Source organism: Artibeus jamaicensis, unplaced genomic scaffold (genome assembly GCF_021234435.1).
Source record: "Artibeus jamaicensis isolate MK-2021 breed Jamaican fruit bat unplaced genomic scaffold, CSHL_Jam_final contig_402, whole genome shotgun sequence".
NCBI lineage: Eukaryota > Metazoa > Chordata > Mammalia > Chiroptera > Phyllostomidae > Artibeus > Artibeus jamaicensis.
Window position 1 is genome coordinate 20,354,949 of NW_026521818.1, and position 22,196 is coordinate 20,377,144.

General features: G+C 42.5%; 1 protein-coding gene across 1 annotated transcript; it reads left to right on the plus strand.

Moving 5' to 3' along the window:
- Positions 1-2,548: 2,548 nt before the first annotated feature.
- Positions 2,549-21,508, plus strand: ISOC1 (isochorismatase domain containing 1). The gene is made up of 5 exons (XM_037138202.2): positions 2,549-2,896; positions 12,638-12,757; positions 12,876-13,079; positions 14,845-14,961; positions 20,404-21,508. Exons 1-5 carry the CDS (start codon positions 2,585-2,587, stop codon positions 20,548-20,550), a joined length of 900 nt encoding a protein of 299 aa, XP_036994097.2. The 5' UTR covers positions 2,549-2,584; the 3' UTR covers positions 20,551-21,508.
- Positions 21,509-22,196: the final 688 nt, after the last annotated feature.

Genomic DNA, 22,196 nt, shown 5'->3' on the forward strand with positions numbered 1-22,196 from the left:
CAGCCTTTTCACTGACAAGGATTATCTCATTCATTTATTTGTTTACGTGTTTATTGTCTACAGATCCCTGGTAGATTGTGAGCTCTGTGAGTTCAAGGAGCACTATAAAAGCATTATCTTTCTTGTTCACCACAGAACTCTTAATGTATATTATTTGTTGATCAAATGACTAGATGAAAACTTTGAACAATCACTTTTATATTAATGTGAGTCTGAATCACATTATGGGTGATAGTCACAGCTGGATGTGCCGGCAATCAACCATAAGGTCTTTGGTGATGTAATAAAGTAATAGTAAATCCTATCTATATGTCTCTATTAGGTAATCTTCTGGTCCTAAAATTTATCTGGTAGCTCCTCAAATCACTTGATTTTACCACATTCCATCTGTGTATAAAATAATATCTCAACACCCTTCCTTTCCTTTGCAGAAAGCTGTCAGAATTCTCCATGGTGAAGACTAAAAAATTATTTCCATAACTGACTTTTTTTGCTTTCCTTATCACAAAGTTTCAAAAAGCATAAATGAAGTCAAAATGTCTTGTGTGGAGCCTGCTGAGAAATCCAGTAATCCTCTAATAGCTATCTCAGTATTAATCTACAATGTAAATGAAGCATTCACTGAAAAAATTACCTTTGACTCAGTGAGTATACCTCTGTTTTCTCAGTATGGTAAGCTCGAAGATATAGTCAGTATAATAACCCTTCACCAAATATTTGTAGAGATACTAGTATGTGCTGGGAAGTGTTCTGGGGTTTGTGATAATTTCACTAATCATTTCTTCTGCAATTGCAGTCTGATATTTAGATTATCCAGTGTGGTTTTTATTCCAGATATTGTATTTTTCCATTTTAAAATTTATATGTGTTTACTTTTTGTAATTTTCATCTCTCTGCTGATATTCTTCATCTGTTCGTTCTTATGACCACGCTTTATGTTCTTACATATACTTACAACAGCTGCTATAAAGTTATTTTTTTAATTCCAACATCTGGATTTTCTTGAGGTCTATATGTACTGGAGAATTTTAAACAGAAAAATGGTATACTCTGAAATATGTGTGTGTGTGTTTAAAGTACTACTCTGGTTGCCATGTGGTAAGTGACTCTTAAGGGTATGAATATCAAAGAATGGGCACCATTTATGAAAATAACATTATAGTCAGATGAGGGATGATGACTGTTTGGTTTTGGGTGGCAGGCAGCACTCCTGCAGAGGACAGGGTTCTGACAGCTGGGTCTTATAGATTGGAAGGAACACTTTTCATAATTACTCCACCCAGAATAGATACCTTTTGTAATCAGTCAGCCTACGGGAACTACTTTTCTCTTATTAGCGCAGATTTGCACATCTGTATACATAAGACTTTGCAATGGAGTAATATCTGCAAAAATACCATTTTGGGTCTGATGGGTTCAGACAACAAAGTTTAATGAGAAGCCAAAAAAAAAAAAAAAAACCCCAGCATTTTCAGTAGCTTATGTACTAGTGGCAATAAAGGCCAAAGGATAGTCTTAGCATTACTTCAAAGCAGCGGTTCTCAACTGGGAACAAATTTATATTTGGCATTACCTGGAAATGGTTTGTGACTGACAAGATCAGTGAGGAATGGGGTGCTACTGGCATCTAGTGGATAGAAGCCAGGGATGCTGTGAAACATTCTACAAATACCCAGACGGGCCCCCATGAAAAAGTAGTGTTTATTCCAAATATCTACAACGCCTGTTGAGAAACCAAGCCTTAAAAATTATTAATTTATAAGATCAGGAAGCCCTTAATATCTAAAATAATTTTATGTTCAGACTCATGAGTCTATCTTCCCATGACCTGATATTAAGGAAACTTGGTTCATAGTGTAGGCTTGTCTAATTCCAGTAAATTATAGTACCTTACAGCGTTAATAAGGCAAAGACTTGTTTCATCTGAAGGTGATCGCTTTAACTTGCTTAAAAACAAGTCCTCGGCTTAAATATACAGTCCTGATTTTTACTCTTAAACCACTTTCTATTTTGCAGTTTCCATATCAAGTTCTCTCAGAAAGTGTAAATTCATTACTAGAGATAATGCTCCATGGAACTGGGGGAAAAAACCCAAACACGTGAAATTCTGAGCGTTCAGTGCCCCCAAGTTAGCATTTTAAACTCTGCTGCTCCTACGGCATCAGCCTGGCCCCCTGCTTTGAGGATTACTGCTGCCATCTTCGCGAAGGGCTGCAAACCTCCGCACCAGGCCAACAGGTAACGCAGCAGGTTCAGACTAGACGCCAAGTGGCCCCAAGCACAACTCTGAACTCTCAGAACACACCACTCATTCGAACGTGGGCGGAGCGGGATGTAAAGGGCGCCCCAAAGCCCCGCGGCCGCGCTGCAGCGGGGGGTTGGAGGGGGCGGTCCGGGCGGCTGGCGCAGGCGCTGGCCTCCCCGCGCACCCCAAACCCAGCGCCCAACCTCCGCGGCCGGGAGGAGCGCGCGCCAGCTGCGGCCGCCAGGGCCCGCCCCTTCGCCTTCCCCAGCGGGCGGACGGGCGGGCGGCGCGGGGAGGCGGGGCGCGGCGGCCGCGGAGCCGGCAGAAGCTCGGGGGAACATGGCGGCGGAGGAGGCGGCGGTCCCGGCGCTCTCCAGCGGCTGCGGCGGCGTAGGCGCGGGGGCCCCGTCGGGCTCCGTCCCTGTGCTCTTCTGCTTCTCGGTCTTCGCGCGGCCCTCGTCCGTGCCCCACGGCGCCGGCTACGAGCTGCTCATCCAGAAGTTCCTCAGCCTGTACGGCGACCAGCTCGACATGCACCGCAAATTCGTGGTGCAGCTCTTCGCTGAGGAGTGGGGCCAGTACGTGGACCTGCCCAAGGGTTTCGCGGTGAGCGAGCGCTGCAAGGTGCGCCTTGTGCCGCTGCAGATACAGGTAGGTCCAGAGAGAGGGCCGCGCGCCCCGCCGCCCCTCCGAGTCCCCGTGCGTCCCTGTCTCCGCCGCGCTCCTCAGGTGCCCCGCGCCGCGCGGACCGGGCCCTGAGCTCCTAGCAGGCTTTGGAAGGGTGGCTCGCACTGGCCAGCGGCGGGGACGGCCCAGAGAACGTGTCCGTCCAAAGGTGACGGTCACCAGCTGTCCTCGGACCAGGCGGGGGCGGGGACCTCCCACCTGGTGGCGGCGCGCGCGAACGCCCCCACGTGTGTGGTCCACAGCCGCCCGCCTCCGCTTTGTGTGCCCGGAGCAAGTCCATCCTCCTGCGTAACCAAAGGGCTGTGCAATAGAGGCTGTGTTTTTATTAGGGGTGATGCAGAAGTAGGGTGGGGGAAGAGGTTATTGGACAGTGTTGGCCTTAGGGTTTGTTCCCTGGAGTTGTGTTCACCACTTGATGGAACCCAAAACTTAGGGAGTCAGACCCTTTCCCCCTCCTCTTCCCAGTTTCTTGACTTGAAGCCTCCCCTAACCTAAAGTAAAATAACCATTTGCTTAAGCTCTTCCTAATAACTGTCAACCGACTCATTTAAAAAGCCATTTGACTCCAGAACTGCAATGCCCTCTTAATATTAACTTTCGCTCGACCAGGATTTCTTGGTCGTGCTGGCTGAGAAAGTTACTGTACCTGAGTATTTTTTATGGCTTTTTAATACTTTTTTAAAAGCCATAGTCTAATAAAAGACTATGGCTGTTTAATAGTCTTTTTTGTTTGTTTGTTTGTTTACCTTCAGAAAATTCACTGGAGGATTTACCTTTTTGAAAAGAAAAAACATAAGGTATTGGTAGTACACCAACATTTTCCTCTAGTGGAGAAACTGGTAAGCCATTTCTCTGGAAGACCAAACTGAAATTGGGATTCAAGGTTTGAAGTATTGTTTTCTCAGGATCACGCTCCAGTTGGTTATTTTTCAGTTACAGCCAGCTATGAAATTGGTCGTGTTTCCTATCATCCCAGCACTCATACCAGAAGCATCCAAAGCAGGTACTTTAACCTGTATAACGTTCCCGTGCTCAGAGGACAAAGGCTTTAAGGGTCCATTTTCTACTCCTGCAGAACCTAGAGGAAGGCAGGTGGTCTCCGACGCCCAGCTATCCCGTGGAGAATTTGGAGGATTGTGGTTCGTAGGCGTTTACTAATCCCCGTTCATGTCTTCAGGAGTTTACATGGTGGTTAGAAAAACAGTCACTGGGGTGTCTGATCACTGTGTTGAACCCCTGAAACTAACATAACAGTCTATGTCACAACTATAATTGAAAAATAAATTTAAAATAAAAATTAAACTATAATTTTTTTAAAAAAGAGTTTTCATGCCCGCCACCTCTCTGCAGCCTTCCTTGTCAGTCTATTTAGATTACTGCTGCGAAAATACCTAAGAAGTTGGATGCACCTTTGAAAAATCCATTAATAAAGGCGAGAATCCAAATACTGACTGAGGAGGGCTGGAGCCGTTCTGAGGATGCAGACTGTTTTGTGATGATTTCAGTGATTTCCTGTGGTGGTTGGGAGGGAGGGTGGGCTGTTACCTAATAAGATGGGATACCAAACTAGTGCACCCTGCCCCACTGCCATCCACAGTTCCCCCCCCAGATAGAATTTTTTTATTTTGAAAAATTCAAGGCCTGGGTCTGACAACTTTTTAATTAAACATCCTCATATGTGTATACTTGAAGTGTCTTGTACATTATCAAAAGGCATTATATAATTCAGGTCACTTGTGGATCTTGAAATATTTTGCTTGGTATAGGAGTAATATAATTTTTTATGGTTATGTTTAAAATAATAACAACACTATTTTTTATCCTTTAAAAAATCGTTTTCACTAAATAGCCCAAGAATTCTTAAGTATCTGCTACATAATACTTTCTATATTTTTAAATATTGAACATTTTATATTACCTTCTTTTAGTAATCATAATATTTTGACTTCTTCAGCCAGGTGCCTTGAAAATAGAGAATGTGGAGGGATACACATACATACATAAATGCACACACACACTTCCCACATATACGAAGGGAGACCAGAAACCCCCAGGATTTATTTATTAAAAAGTGGTGTATTTATTCTTACATGTTTAAACTGCAGTCCCCTTCAAAGTCCTCTCCGTTTGATGCAGTACACCTACCGGATGTTTTTTCCGCTGCTTAAAACAGTTTTTGAACTCATCGATTTTGATGCCTTTTGATACTTGTGCCATTTTTTGTTTCACTTATTCCATGTTGGTCAAATGTTTTCTTTTGAGGACTTTTTTCATCGGGGGAAACAAAAGTCACTCTGGTGAGATCCGGTGAATAGGGAGGGAGGAGCAAGGGAGTTATGCCATTTTTGGTCAAAAACTCCTGAACACTCAGCCCCTTGTGGGCAGGTGAAGTTGTAAATCACCCATCGTGAAATGGGCATTGAAAGAGTCTCCAGAATAATCACTGAAGCCAAATACAGCCTCTCAGAACAACACCTGCTGGTACACCAATACAGATGGGTTCTTAGAACTCTCACCTAGTAGGGGAAGCCTGTACTACAAGGGGTCTGCCCTCCAGAAGATAATTCCAGGGTTTTGGGGGGTCCCACTTCATATTCATATACTTGATACTTATTTCTATCTATATGAGAAGATACAGATACACACACTCTCTCAGAAGAAAAGTGAAGCTATTTCTTTTCATGGCCATTTTACATACTTGTTTAGAACACAGCTGTATAATCCTAGGGACATGGACCATTTATGGCTAGATGAGATCATATTCATTCCACAAACATCTGAGTGGCGGCTATAACTGCCTGGCAGGTGAATGCCGACATGAATAAGAGCCAAAGCTCCTTACCGCATCTAACTCTTTATTTTTCAGAAGAGCAGAACATACAGGGAACTGCTCAAGGCTCCACGGTAATGGTGGAGATAGCAAAGCATGCTAAGGTTCTTCCTTACAGCCAACCGTAGAATTCTGAAAATATCAAGGAGAATGAAAAATAAGCCACACACTGAAGCTTGTAGTATCATTTGTTTTGATGATGTTTGTTGTTCTTTGGAATAGATGGTCTGTCACTTAGACTCAGGGTGGCCATACTACTGGGATCCTAGGCCCCTTCTCCCAGACGCAGGGACAGAGTCTAGGTTTAGCCACATGTAGGCTGGTGCTTAAATAACATGACTTATTTTTCTCCAAACGTAGGCCTCAGAGCCTCTGTGGCCCTGGCTCACATAGTGTGTGTTCTAAAATGGATTCTCCATTTACATAGGGGTCTGAGTTTGCTCTCCTGTTTGTTCTGACTGCCATTGCTAGTGACCTTGTAAAACAGTGGTTGCTTGTTGCCCCACTGTGCACCCCTGTTTGGTTAGCAGTTGTAGGCAGACTTGAAGACCCCTATTGCCAATAGTAGGCTGTAGTAACTTCTTAATGTCATCTTTTCTAAAATATTCTGTTACAGGCTGCTGAGGAGAGCTCTTGTTTCAAGCACAGTTTATGTGTCTTTAGCTTCGTCAGAATGCTTGAAGTCCAAGGAATTTTGAGACCTGGGGGAAGAAATGTAAATGAGAGGATTATGCAGTAGGAATTTGGGTCATTTTTATGACTTACAAGTTTAGATTTTCCAAAAGGCAGTTCCCATGTTTTAACTAATAGAAACATTCATCTCTGGACACTCCTGTAAATTTGGTGTCATTCCACCTCCAGTGTTTTCCAGCTTGTCACCAGGGAAGGCGGAGCCCCAGTAGAAGAGTGGAAGAAATGGCCCTGGTGTAGACGACAGTGAGAGGGTTTGGCCTCCGCACGTAGAGGGGAAGGCTCTGGCAGCTCCGTGTGGGCAGAGATAAGAGCTTCCCTGGGAAGGTTATCTTGACCTTTTCCTGAGGTGGTTAATTGGGAAGGGATTCAGCTCCAGCTTTCACTGTTTTGGAAGTTTATTACCACTGTTATTATTTTAGACACAGGCATAGACATTTTATAGCTAGAAGAGATCCCAGAGTTCCTGGTGGGAAGGGAGCGAAGGCAGGGTTTGTAAAGAAGAGGAAAAGGAATCTGCTTCCCCTGGGCGTGCTAGTTTGATGGTGTGATTTTGATTAAGGAACATTTATCATGGGAGTATGTTGGAGGAGCACAGAGAAGTATTCTTTTGCAGCCTAAATTAAAAAGCCCCAAACCTGTTTTGCCAGGAACAGATCATGTAATGGTAAGTCTTTTGGTGACATTTGGAAATCTACTCCGTGAATCATTTTCTTAATTCTGCAGGCTGTGTTAACACGTTAGGCAATATTTGTGGCTCTGTGTGTGTGTATTTCTTAAGGGATCTTGGTAATAAATGGTACTTTTAACCTCATCTCAGAAAAAGTTTCTTTAACGTATTGAACTTCAGAGTATAGTGTGTGTTTCCTACATGAGATGTGTCACAATAGCCCAGTACATGTATGGATGGACTACACTCAGCTCATTTAACCCTTGCAATAGCTGCATGAGGTAGAGATTCTTTTTCTTGCATTGTTACAGATTAATAAACTGCGGTTTGGAGATCACAATGGGTTTGCCTAATTTCACGTCATTGAAATGAGTGAAGTGGAGATTTGGACTCAGATTCCGGTGTCCACAGCGTGTGTGTGCTGTGCAGGGAGCCTTGTCACCCAGGGCAGTCACATCACACAGACCTCTGTTTTCAGTGAGCTCATAGGGGAGCAAGGTCTTACTGTAGCTGGTGAGCAGATTTCCTTGGAAACGCTTCTGAGGGAAATAATGATGCCCTATGTCCTCCTCTGGACCCTAAGTAGATTATGCCTATTTTGTGACTAAAGACTGCCAAAATTTTGAAAACATCACATTTACAATTCCAAACCATGATCATTCCTAAAGATACAAATTTTACTCACTGTGGTAGTTCACAGCAGGGCTGCTGTAACAAAGTACCACAAATGTAGTGGCTTATGCAACAGAAGTGTGCTTTCTCGCAGTTCTGCAGGCTAGAGATCGGGGTTGGTTTTTTTGAGGGCTGTGAAGATGGTCCCCTGCCTGTCTCCCGGCTTTTGGTGATTTGTTGGCACTCTTTGGCATTGCTTGGCTTACAAACATGTCACTCTGATCTCTGCCTTCTGGTCACAAGTCCTCTCAATCCAAATTTGCCCTTTTTTATAAGGATGCCAGTCATGTTAGACTAGGCACCTACCCTAATCCATGTTAACGACCAGTAATTACATTTTCAATGACTCTGTTTTGAAATAAAGGCACTTTCTGAAGTACTGGGGGTTAGGAATTCAATGTATGAATTTCGGGGGACTCAATTCAACATTGTGGCATTCGCCGTGTATTACTTCTATGGAGAGAAGAGACCTGGTGCACAGTTCATCACTAAGCAGGGCCAGTCACCCTGTATGTGCCTGTCCTGAATAACGACGGGGGATGGAGCAAGGAGGGGACAGACTCCTTGGTGGGGGGGGTAGAAGCCATTGTTAGAAAATGGAGCTCAGACTATAGTGTGGTGATTGGAGGCGGGAGTAGGGTGTGGAGGTGGAAGAGGGCATAAGGGGGGATGGAAAAAATAGAGTAAAAAATGTCAAAAGTACAAACAAAAACGATCTAAGCAACTGGGAATGTTAACACTAAAGATCTGGCGGCATCAAGAAAGAAAAAGCAAGAAAAGAAAACTGAACACACGTGGTCGTGAGGGAGGATGAATGCTGCCATGATAATGGTAATGGTGGCACGTGGGATGGAGAGGCTGTTGGATATGAATGTGAAGGTCACACCCCAGCTGTGACAGTTCTTAAGAAAGTGGACAAAACATTTATACTAGGAATTGATCTCTTAAACTCTTGCTTAAGGAAGCCAGTGGCTATGATCAGCTCTTTGTATTTAACTATGTGTATTGAAGTATATATTATTTATGTATGTATATGTTGTAGGGATATGTGTAGATATACAGAGGTGTATGAAGCTGTGTAGATATACATGCCTGTTTTTTTAGATGTGATTCTTCATGCTTCCTGAGTGTGCATTTATCTGTAATGCTGCACTTCTGCTTGTGAATGCTTTCGGTCAAGTCCACTTTTGTTTTGCTGTCTCGTGGCTGCAGGATATAAATGTTTGGCTATAAGCAGCATTTGTAGTTGTCTATAAGGTTTTAAGAGAAATTCATGAGTCAGAGAAGTCCCTGAACTATAGTCAGGTTTAACAAAACCCTAAAGCTATAAAAGCTTTAACAAAAGCTTTTGGGATTCATGTGGATTTGGGGTGGATGGATAGTTGGTTGGTCATGGTTAAAGTTTTTCAGGCTTGGTTTTGTTTATTTGTTTATTTGTTTGTAGCCTCAAAGCCTCTTTCTTGGCTTGTAAGGTATGGAGTTTATCCGTAAAGTACCATCTCTTTCCCTAACTACTAAAAAGGCCTGGGGAGACCTTTTTTAAAAAGCCAAACTTTTTACTTTAGAATAGTGTTAGATTTACAGCAAATATAGCACAGAGTTCCTCTATACCTGTGTCTACTGTGGCTCCCCCCCATCACCGTGGCATATTTGTCCCAACTGAGGGACCGATATTAGTGCATTAACTGAACTCCACACTTTGTTCTCATTTCACTAGCTTCTCCCTGTCACCCTTTTTCTGTTCCAGGATCCCATCCAGGATACTAATTACATTTCGTTGTCATGTCTCCTTAGTCTTCTCTGGGCTCTTGACAGTTTCCCAGACTTTCATTGTCTTTGATGACCTTGACACCTTGGAGGAGTTTCGGTCAGATAATTTGGTAGACTGTACCTCAGTTTTGGTCTATCTTATTTTTTTTTCCCTCATGCTTAGACTGGCTGGAGTTGTGGGTTTTGAGAAGAGGACTACGAAGGTCGTTCCCACATTATATCAAGACCACATACTAGCAACATGACATCACTGATTACCTTCCTGTTCATCTGGTTAGGGCGTGTTTGCCGGGTTTCTCCACTGCCCGGTTACTCTCTTCCCTCTGTGCTGTACTCTGAGGAAAGAAACTAAGTGCAGGTCACATTCAAGGCAATGTCAAGAGTTAAACTCCAGCTCCTTGAGAGGAGACAACAGGCATTTTTGCTCACTGGATTACAACTGGTTATCTGTGCACGAAATGTGCCTTGCCACCTTGTCCCTTTGGTTTCTTTCTTTGTTTATGAAGGTTTGTAGGTGATGAGCTCCTAATCTAGAAGGGTTTTGCAGAGAGGTGATGATTTTAGGGCTGCATTTTCTGACCTCAGTCTCTTTCTAATACGACATGTTTCCAATGAGGTCCCCTGCCCAGAACAGGACACCTCACCACTGGAAGCCCAGGTAACAGGAGCCCCAGTAAACTGCAACTCTGAATATTTCGGATTTCTGGGTAGGTGAGGTTTTATTTCTTCAGGTATCCAAAATAGGTTTGAACATTTTTACCATTTTATATTGTAGTCCCGAAATGTTAATATAATTTTAACATTTTCCTAATGGGTGTGCTAAAATGATATTGTCCCAATTTATAAGTTTTGTACAGCTTGTTCCTCCTTCACTAGAGGTCTAGATTGTAGAACAAGTTTTGATATGCTTTTAATGCATATTGAATCTTTTCTCTGTCATCTCTCATTTCTTACATCTGTCCGTTTGCCTATCTGCAGCAGTTTGCGTTTGCATTTGCTGTTCATAACCATCTGTGAATTTAGAATCCAGACAACCAAACCGATTAGGAATGTGTAGAGTTAATCGGTGCAGTCCGAGATGAGATCTGCGAGAGTCTGGAGATCTAAGCAGGTAGAAACTGTGTTAGTGCACCGCCGTCCAACACAATTATGCAACTGCCTGGAGTCGGACTCTGCGTGCTTGCTGGTTTTCCCTGTCGTGGAGGGGCGAGGTTGGCTGGGTTGCCTCACTGTAATTTGAAATGGGCCAGTTGCAGGTAAACTGCTTTTCATAGTGGGCCCTAAACACATGGCAAATGACTAAGGAGAATTTATATGGTTCAAATTTACAAGAAGAAAATGTATACATTTGGAGCCTTTGTAACCAGGATTTAATGTTTACTGAGAATTTAAAGTACGCTGACATAAAAAGTGACTCTTTTTAAAATGGTCCCCTGAGTGTGTGTGTGTAATTCATTGCTTTTAAAAAATGACTAAAATGATGGCATAATACTTCCACTAAAATTTTAAGGAAGCAGCCAAAGATAGAGTATATAATTTCAAAGGCTTGAATATTTATTTTAATTATACTTTATTGGCAGAGTAGAAACCCCCTGTACATAGTGTTCGAATTACAGAAGGCGCTCATTCTGACGTGAACTTGGTGTTGCACTGCACGTGGTTAATAAGTGCACATGTGTGGAGTTGATACCAGAAGGAGATTAAAGTGCCAGTGTCCCTCAGACCAGGACATAGATGAGTAAAGTGAAAGCTGATGAGAATAGTCATGCTATTAAGGATAAAAGATTTCTTTTAATGATTCATTTAATTCCTATAGTAATTGCTTGCTGAGGGAATGCCGTGCACAGAGGCACTAAGGCAGCCTAAGGCCGGGCTGGTGGTGAAGCCACCACCGTGTAATTGGGGCACAGGTTCCTATAGAAAACTATTCGTGATTATCAGGTGCAGGTGGTTTTAGAGTAAAAGGAGGGGAGGCCTGGGGGTGACTAGGAAGAGTAGTGGTGTGGGTTCATTTGGGACCAGGCTGCAACCTTGACAGCTTTCTGTAACTTGAGAAGGTGGAAAGAACAGCACCATGGACTTTTAAGAATCTGGGGAGGTTAAATTCTTGTTTTCAGTAGTGATTTTTCACTTTCTGGTAGATTCACGTTGGGCCCAAGTTGTTAGAGTAATGAACGACAGCAATGCAAAGCCTGGCAATCTAGCACCCAATTTACATCTAAAGTCATTGGCTTTCCTGGTTTTGATAAATATGTTTTAAAACACAGGCATCAAATTGATGTCTGTCCATTTAACAGTGGTGATGTGCTTGTTATCACTTCATTGCAGTCTCCGTGAACTCATTAGTTATTCTTAGTAAGAGCATCGTGATGTTTCTGTCTTGGTGACAGGCAGTAAATCTGGATTTGTTTTATGTTCCATGGTCTCCCTACAGATTATTTTAAATTTTACTTTGTACTTGTGAGCAGTGCCATCATCAAGTTTTTTACTGTTGTAACACTTGTTTTTATTATAAAAGTAATACATATTTTTAAATAGCATTCAGGAGATGTTTTTGAAGTAGCACTTGGAAAATATAAGAAAGGCATAAAGAGAAAATTGATACCCCTGACTATTAACTACCTATTATTTTCATATATTTGCTTCTACTTTTTATTCACATTTTTTACATTATTGAAATACTGTTGAATAGTGCTCTGTTTTTTAATACTAACATTAGATTATAAGCATTTCTTTTTAGGTGGTTCATAGTTTTTGAGAGCATATATACATCTACTATTTTAATTAGCTAAAAAATGTTTCGCCATGTGAATGTGTTAAAATTTGTGAAGTCATTTCTGTATTGCTGGCCCTGCATTTATTTCTAATTTTCAGTGTTAAAAGCAATGCAGTGATCATCTTTGTGAATAATTTTTTTCCTGTAATTTAAATCATTTCTTTTGGGTAATAGGTGTAGAAATTTACTGCTGGGTCAAACCATAGGAACAGTTCTCTTTCTTTATTGACCTCCACTGAAAACAAATGTCATTGTATAATGAGAGCTAAATCACTTTTTTTTTCCTTTTTTCCTCAGCTCACTACCTTGGGAAATCTCACACCGTTGAGCACCGTGTTTTTCTGCTGTGATATGCAAGAAAGGTTCAGACCAGCCATCAAATATTTTGGGGATATCATTAGTGTGGGACAAAGATTGGTATGTTTGTGTTTTCCTATTTACTGAAGCATTAGCTACATCATATATACACACATATGTGTATTGCTAATTACCTGTGGGTTTTTTGTTTATGTGTTGTTGTTGTTTTTTTTTTCAGTTACAAGGGGCTCGGATTTTAGGAATTCCAGTTATTGTAACAGAACAGTACCCTAAAGGTCTTGGAAGCACTGTTCAAGAAATTGATTTAACAGGTGTAAAACTGGTCCTTCCAAAGACCAAGTTTTCAATGGTACTTCCAGAAGTAGAAGCAGCATTAGCAGAGATTCCTGGAGTCAGGAGTGTTGTGTTATTTGGAGTAGAAGTAAGTACCTTTTGTTACATTTGGATATACCATTTGTAGAAAACTTGATCCCAGAATGCATTTTTGCGTGTAGAGTACCATGGTACAGGTGACATCTGCCAGGGGTGTCCCACCTTCTGGCGTCTGTGTGTCGCACTGGAAGAAGAAGAGTTGTCTTGAGCCACACAGTGAATACACAAACACTAACAAAAACTGATGAGCAAAAACAAGGTTTTAAGTAAATTTACGATTTTGTGTTGGGACGCATTTATAAGCCATCGTGGGCCAAGGGTTGGACACTCCTGGTAGATGGTAACCATTTATTAAGTGTTGACTATTTGCATGGCACTGATCTAAACTCTGTAGGTATTAATTCATTAACCTCGTGTAGCGGCCCTCTGAGCTCAGTATCTTGGTCTCTCATACTAGTAGATGAGGAAACTAAAGCAGAGATGCTACAGTTAAGGGATGGAGCTGGGTTTCAGTCTAGGTTGACGAATTCTTGAGTCTTTACTTTCAACCATTACTTTTGGAACACATTTTCACTGAAAGCATTATTTTTATTTGTGTTGTAAGATTTCACCTTGGATCCTATTTTTGCTCTAGAAAAACCTTAGAAGTCATGTAGTTCATTGTCACTGACACTTGAAACATATATATAACCTTTTCAAGGAAAAAATCCTCATGGAGTCCTAATGCTGATTAAAATGATTTTTTGTTTGGTTTTTTTGGACACATACAAATAGAATGTGTGTTTATTCATATCTTTTCAACAACAAACTAAAAATTTTTAAGTATTTTAAAAATCATAGAAACAGTGAAATCCAAATAATGTTTAATTAATACACTTTTGATGTTTCAGTAGTAGGGTTTTAACAGGAGAAAGCTGTTTCTGGTTTAGGTATACATGTGAATATCTCAATAATGACCGTGGAGAGGAAGCCCATTTGTATAAATGTCACACCAAATGCTATTAACTAACTGACTTGTGCACTCTTTGCTCCTTCATCATCCTCAGACCTCACGCCTGATGAAAATCATCTTTGGGCAGTCCTCCAGTGCTAATTTTAATGAGATGTCAGTTGGTAATTCTCCAGAGCTCTCTTGTCATAAAAGGATAAGGATTAGCATCACGGCCTTAACTGAAATCTGCTTTCATTTGTTGTATAATCCAGTTATTGGTGGAGCAAGCTTTTACTCTGAGTTTTCCACTAACGATATACAAGTTAGTCCTAAGAAAGATGGAACCCGTTTAATATACTTGCTGGTGATATATACTGGGTATTTTTTTGCCTGTGTCACAAGTTATTTTTCACTTGATCTGTCTTTACTCCCGACTGCCTTGTAACCACTCAGTTTTCCCACTGCTTTCTCAGTCTGCAGTACTGCAGACTCATTCTTTGTGTTAGGCACTCGGTGTGAATTCAGAAATAAACCCAACTGTGAGCGGCATCAAAACTGAGTGGTATTCATCAGCTGTGTGAAGGTCATCCAGATGACACAGAGGAGAATCTTTTAGAAATTTCTCACAGAGCTCTAAGAATATGGTCAAGGATCCTCGTATGAGGAACATCGATGTAATCCAGTTCCTAGCTTTACAAAGTGGAAACCAAAACCAGAGATGCTGTTTGTGCTCAAGATCATCTAACAAATTACAGGCAATGCTAGGTGGAGGACAGCATTGTTAGACCTGTAGTGCTCTTCCTGCTTTGTACTGTGGTTGCACGTTTGTAGGATACTTTGAGTTTACTGCGTGATCACGTACGATTTCTTGCTTTCCTCCTAGACTCATGTGTGCATCCAACAAACAGCTCTGGAGCTCGTTGGCCGAGGTATTGAGGTTCATATTGTTGCTGACGCCACCTCATCTAGAAGCATGATGGACAGGATGTTTGCTCTCGAGGTAACTGTCCTGCTGCAAAATAAATCATTTACCAAGTTTTCCCAATAAGTTTGAGGAGCATTGAATATTTAACAGCAATGAGAGACTTACCTCTCAAATTTGAGCTTGGCTGGACAGGGTCAGATTCACTGATTTCCAGGGCCAGGCCTGTAAGTTGACCCACCTTTAAGGTCTCACTGCCATGTCCTATTTTATATTGGTCTCTCCTTAGAGAGATCACTTGTGATGCCAAGAGCTTCTTTATAACTTTACTGTAGTTTTGTGCGTGAACTAAGAGGAATTCCAGTAAACTTAATCCAGGCCATGCAGAGACTTACAAATTAAAAACAGCTCACCAAGGTTTAACTTAACCAAGGTCTCGCCAAGCCTGGGGCACAGTGGGCCGGGTTCAGCCTCATATTAGGTTTCCCAAGACTTGAATTCCTGGGGACAGGAAGTATGTCTGACTGGATACCACTCACACAGAGTTTTCCGTGCCTTTCTGCACTGGAGTGCCACGATGTATATCCTAGAATTGGGGAGTCGATGACTTTATGTCAGTCTTGCATAACAGTAGTCATACTTCAGCATTTCCAATTCCAAGACTAGGGAAAAGCAAATGAGCACAAAGTCCTTTGAAACATTCACTCCATATTGTAGAGATGGACCCTCCCTCCCTCTTCCCTTCCCTCCCTCCCTCTTTCTTTCATGTTTAATTCTAATTCTGTAATAATTTTTACAGTAATGTACATGTGGATTGAGTTGCCAAGTTCTTTAAGCGATCATACTTTTCTCTGGGTGGCCCACAGTCTTCCCCGGGGCGGTGGGGTGGGGCAGAAAGTGTCAGAGGAGAGAAGGGTCAGTGCGGAGGGCTGGCAGCTACGTTGGTTTTAAGGCCTGGTTGGCCAGCCCTTCACTGTTTCTTTCCTGAAGGAGTGAGTCCTGTTTTGGGATTACAGGTGGAAATAGTTTTATTATAAAGTTTTGTTTAACTATTTTAAAGCCCATTGGGTTCTCTGGTAGTTAGGTACTGAGTGTTGCCATTCAGATTTCCTTAGTAATCTGAGCTTAAACACGTCCACTGTCAGATGCTCACAGCTTTTTCTCTCTGTGGACATTGATCTTTCTGGTGTTGCTGAGGTCTGGAACTGGAAGCATTTCCAAGAACGTGAAAACTAAAAACATACAAGGAACAAAACCCTTCCTTGCTTGTAAAAACATTTCAAGGACTTTTGTTCTACAGTCATCTAAGTTTTTTAGACATGTTATCATGGCATTTGTTACAGAAGATTTTTATTATTGGCAATTCCATCTTCTCAGGAGATTCAAAGTAAAACCATAGCTATTTACCATCTGAACCCCGTTCCTTGAGAGGTAGTCTGTAATCTCAGTGATTAGGAGTCCAAACAGTGGAGAATTCATACAGGCTTGAGTGCAGGTTCTGGTATTTTGTAAATTTGTGTCCTTGGACAGGTTACCTAATGTCTGTATTGGTGAAATGGAACGAATCTTCACTACGTGGAAGGATTTTTGTGAGGATTAAATGAGATAACATATTGGTAGCACCTGGCACAGTACCTGACACACTAATCACAAATGTCAGCCGCTGCTTTTATTTTTATGGTTGTTACTTGTTGTCTTCATGAAGTTAGTCCTGTCAGAAAGGTATAAGCATGTGTTAGCTTGCAAGACCCTAGTCCCAAGAAGTTTGAAGGAGGGAAGGGAAGAGTATGGTCTAGGGAAGAGCGGGAAGCAAACAGCATGGCCTTGGATTCAGGCGAGGAGGTTGGAAGGGAAGAAGGAACTGGTGGTAGTGGGGGAGACGTGTTACGCTTCGGATTTTTTTTTCTTAGTCTGAATGTGATATAGAAGTGTTTCAGTTTGTCCCTAAATTATTGGGAGAGATGTTAATTTTTATTTTATGACTAGGAAAGGTAAACAGCAATCTGCTAGCCCCCCTTTTTCTCTGTTCCTTTAGAATACAACTACAGAGGAGAATTCCTGGGAGCACCTGTATTGCCCGTTAAGATTATTATACTAATAAGGTTTGTAGTTGCCATTACTGACACTTCTTTGCCAGGGTCTGCGTTGTGTACTTTATTCAACAGAAATTTTCGAGCACCTACTGTCTGTCAGGCATCGTTTCTTTCAGCAAATAATTGTGGAGTTAATGCGAAGTAACATAGAATAAAACCCTCTCTTGAAGTTGATGTCTTTGTACTTCTGGGGAGTTGTGAATGTTGCTTGGAAACTTAATGGGTTTGTCCTTTTCTTCTGCTCTCTCTGAGGCTGTCCAGGCTTTGTGCTCTTGCATTTTTTAGTTTGTGGGTCAGACAAATCGTTCCTTTCCTTTGGCCTAGTTGGACTGATGTAAGGGAAGAATTTTGGGAAAGTATTAGCCCTGTACCCGTGCGCAGTTAAAACAGCTGTAGTTTTCATTGGCCCTGTTTGAGCCAGGAGAGAAAGTGAGTTTGGGAGCAGTGTTGTAGGCGCCCTTGTAGCTCAGGGAGGGAAGCAGGAACCCACCCAGGGCTGGGAAAACTGCTGCTGTTCTCTCCCTGCTCTGCCCCCTTCCCATGGGGCACTGTGGAAAGGTCCAAGAGCCTGATCTAATCACTTTGCATTAACTGTGCCACGCCTTCCCCTACTCAGATTGTTGGCTCACTTTTTAATCCAATCAGTATTGGCCATGTGTCAGTCTTGAAACTAAGTACTGTTGGGTAGGTTTTAGTTTTTACTGAAGTGTGTTTCTGTGCCCAGAGCATCCCAGCCTAGCCCACCACTGTGCCTAGAGCACACCGCACCCAGGTCAGCAGGACCCAGGGGACACGGGCTCTTCTCGTGTCTTCAGATTTCTTCCACAGACCTGGGGGCAGCTTTCTGTCCTTCCTGCCTCACTAAGGAACTTGAAAGATTAGACCACGGACTTTTGTTGGCACTCGAGTTTCTGAAGCACTTCCACTGCCATCAAATTTGGATTCAGTGAGATTTGGATTCAGGCTGGACGTTGGGAGTCCGTTGACTTGGCAATGAGCAGTAAGAAAGGCAGGGCAGGCCAGCCAGTTGGCCGCGGGGGGCGAGAGCCAGGTTTGAGCGACTGGTCATACACAGCCAGGCTGCAGCCGGTCTGTATTTATTTCCTGCCCTTCTGTCAGAAGCAGGCTCATAGTCCTTTGAGATTTTTTTTTTAATTCTCTCCTGAGGATCTTGTGGAGAGAGAGGGAGGGAGGGAGAGAGAGAAATATTCATGCCCTGACTAGGGATCAAACCCATAACCCCAGTATGCGCCCTGACCTGGAATCAAACCTGCAACATTGGGTATATAGGACAATGCTCCAACCGCCTGAGCCACCCGGCCAGGGCATAGTCGAGGGCACAGTCCTTTGAGATTTCTAAGGGTTTTAAAAAAATTTTTATTTTTAGAGAGAGGGGAAGGGAAGGAGAAAGTAGGAGAGAAACATCAATGTGTGGTTGCCTCTCCTGTGTCCCCTACTGGGGACCTGGCCCACAACCCAGGCATGTGCCCTAACTGGGAATTGAACCGGCGACCCTTTGCTTCACAGGCCTGTGCTCAATCCACTGAGCTACACCAGCCAGGGCGAGATTTCTAAAGGTTTTGATATGGTATCATAAGTTGACTGAAAAGCAAGGAAGAGGAAACTCATTTCCAAAAGTCTAAAAAACTCAAGAGGTAACACCCAACGTAAAGGACACCGGCAGCCTTGCTTTTTTCTTCCTCTTTCCTACAGTTTTCCTGGCTGGTTTTTGATTTCTGTAGAGTCCTGGTCACCTGTTCTGTGCTCCCTGCTGTCCGGTTGTCCAGGTCCACACTTGCTTTCTCATAAGCAGGCTGTTGCTCATGCTTCCTTCTGTGTCCTTGGGGACAACAGGAAAGGGTCTGCCAGTGGGAAGGCTGGGCCTGTGGCTCTGCAACCATCTGAAGGGGGATTTGCTTTTTTTGCTCACAGGGATGTGTGTCCTGGCTACTCAAGCAGCTCCTTTCTGCGGAGAGACGGACCTGGGTCTTTTCCTCTGACTTGCCTAGAATTTCTCTAACCACCTCATCTTCCATGGTTCTTACAGTGGATGTTTCTTGGGATAACAGTTGGCCCGTTTTGTTGTTATTTGTTTGATTTTTTGCCTAGGGTTTGTGATAACTAATACATCCAAAAAATGGATCTCTACTCCAGAATTCTCTTCTAACCTCCCTCCTCCTTTCCCCCTCCCCATCCCATTTTCTCCACTTTCTCCTCTTTGCCTTCCTCCCTCCCTCTCTTCTCTCCCTCCCACTCTCCACTCCTTCCCTCCTCCCCCTCCTTAAATTTCTCTCCTTAGTTCTTTTATTGATTCCACTGGAGCAATTTGGCAAGGACGTTTCTTTGACCTGTCATTGAAATTACACAACCTTAACTTATATACTTTGCTTTAGGGATTCCAAAAGGCCAGTGATGGTGGCGGCAGTGGTGGTTCTGTTACCATCCTGAGGCACATTCTGAAACCTCACAGTGGCTCTTCTACCGCCAGTCATTTCTTACTTGGTGGAAGGACACACGTGCTACATACCACATGTCTGTAGACACAGAAAAGAAATGAAAGTCATTGTTTTATGATGCGGACCCCGGCTGGTGGGGTCCACAACATTGTGGATGAGATACGAGAAATTCACATGGAGAAATTCACGTGGACTGCTGAGTCCCGTAGAGGAAAAGGGACAGCGTGGTTTCTCTCTCAAGAGGAGAAAAAGCCTCAGAGCACCTCGGCCACTCTCAAGGGGAGAGTGTGCAGACCCTTGTCTTGACAGGCTTTTGTTGCTTTTCTGGGCACGATAGGTAAAGGTCCTCATGCACTGTGCACAGGTTCACTTTAGGTGGTGACCTTTTACAGACAACAAAGGAGAGGATGCCGCTAATCACAGCACAGAAGAGGGATATTTGCAAATAAAAAGGGAAAAGTGGTTGAACCAGTTACACTCCATACTGGGGAGGCGTAGCACAGACTTTAGGAAGTTACAGTGAACACTTGCTGTCTCAATTCAGGGTGAGGGAGTTTTAGCAGAAAGCAAGTCTCAAAACGGCCTAGGTACAATGCAGGCTGCTTCCCCACTGGAGAACCTGTCCATGGGCATGGGTCCTGTGCATCTCCGAATGGGAGCTGGGCCTACGCCACACAGAACGGTCTCCAAAAGTTTTACAGTCATTAGCCTTGATTTCCTGTCTCTCCCTGGCTAACTGTTTTCTTCTCCTTGTTTCCATCTCATAGTATAATGTTGGGAACGATCCCAGCAGGTGCGTGGTGTGGGTAGTTTGAAGTCCGTCCCCATCACTCAGTTTGATAGTATGGCTACGGACCGTGGTATTAATAGAGAATGCTAATTGTTGTGTCTCAGCATGCCTTCTGCTGTTTTAACCTGATGTTTCTTCTCATGCTTACATCTCGATCTGTCTTTGTTTTTCTTTCTTAAAGCGTCTTGCTCGAACTGGGATCATCGTGACCACCAGCGAGGCTGTTCTGCTACAGCTGGTGGCCGATAAAGACCATCCAAAGTTCAAGGAAATCCAGAACCTAATTAAGGCGAGTGCTCCAGAGTCGGGTCTGCTTTCCAAAGTATAGGACATTTGAAGGACGTATTCTACTCACCATCAGGCGACAGGACTGTAAGCCCAGACAAGCTCTTGTCTCTACTAGAATTAAAATGTTAAGTCAAAAATTGGCTCTTTTTTTGCGCCTCTTAGTGAAACTTAACCAGTTAGCCATTTGGGTACCAGCATTTAGTTACAGATGTCAAAGGCTTCAGGTGCTGCTTATTGTCTTTCTTTCTCGTGCGCTTTTATTTATTAAAAACATAATGACGGACGTGCCTGTTTTGTCTGTACTGTATACATTGACCATAACTTCCCACAGTGCACACTCGTGAAGTTTTCTTCAATTGTGCACAGTAAAGAAAAAGATGTATTGTTAATAGTGTGACCTTTGTATTGTAACCTGTGTTAAAACATTAATGGATCCAGTGCTTGTACTTTACAGGTTGGTTGGTTGAAATGAGATTATTATATGAGATTTAAAAGCAGGTCTTTGATTTACATTACCCCTTCCCATCATCATGCAGTCAACTTACTTAGTGAGTTGCATCATCTAACAAGCTGCAATTATGTAATGAATAATTATATCTTTCTTGATTATACTGATTTTCTTATTCTGGTCACCATCCTCACTCTCTGTTAATGTTCTCTTCTTTAGTCAAATCTTCTAGAGAGACTTGTTGGGTCCCTCTGTTAAATCTCTGAACAGGTGGGAAGATCCGCGTGTCGTGTAGTTGCTGGAGGGCTGTTATAAAGTCTGTGAAGTGTTACTTTAGTCGAATATCTTTAGAAAAATCTTGACTATATCTTCTAATATATATAAGAATTAGCAAAAAGATAAAGGCTGGATAAAATGTAGTTTTAAATGTTCGTATTTTTGTTTGGTATTTTCTCCACCTACCCTTCAATTATAAAGGCACCAGTAATGATTTGGTAGTATTAATTTTGTAGTCGTTGCTATCCTTCAATAAATTTATTTTCATTAAATACTTAGAGGGTTTTAAAACTTTTTAATATTATGTGAAATATTGAACATTGCTGTCTTTTATATTAAAGTCATTAAAGAAAAGGTATTATGTGAATGAAATTGTTTTGTCCCCCACAACCCAGCTCTGTGAGTACCATTCCAGGGATTCTAAAGGTGTAAAAATGTTTGACATGTATCATCTTTCAACTCATGGGAATTTTCAAAGAAGGAAAACCCTCTGCAGGCAGGGGTAAATGGATGTTACTGAAGGGCTTTCGGTGTGATTTAAGAGAAGTAGAAATGTCTAGAATCCTTTTTGTGGTGTGTTTAAATACTTTTTTTCCAGCAACCTTGTGTGTCAGGAAGAAGTACCAAAGATTTCTCCACATTTTAATGTAATTTTTAATAAATCGAATTTAGTGCCTTTCCAACTTTAATGTGAATGTAGATCACCTGGGGATCTTGCTAACCTGCCGACTCTGGCTCAGTACGTCTGGGGTCCAGCCTGACATTTTGCATTTCCAGCAGAAGGCCGGTCTCCACCATGCTGTTCAGAAGGGACCACACTTTGAGTAGCAGTGATTAGTAACAGCACCTGGCTCCTTCGATGCACCAGGCCTTTCATTTCTCATGAAATGCCACCGCCATGAAGCCTTTTTGGAGCTAAACCCAAGTCTGCGACCCTGAGTTAGTTTTCTGTGGCCACAATT

Bases quoted from the DNA above. Each gene is read 5' to 3' on its own strand.
- ISOC1 (XM_037138202.2), top strand. From the start codon at position 2,585: ATGGCGGCGGAGGAGGCGGCGGTCCCGGCGCTCTCCAGCGGCTGCGGC. The intron at 2,897-12,637 runs GTAGGTCCAGAG...TTTTTTCCTCAG, and splicing joins TTGTGCCGCTGCAGATACAG to CTCACTACCTTGGGAAATCT. The intron at 14,962-20,403 runs GTAACTGTCCTG...TCTTTCTTAAAG, and splicing joins ACAGGATGTTTGCTCTCGAG to CGTCTTGCTCGAACTGGGAT.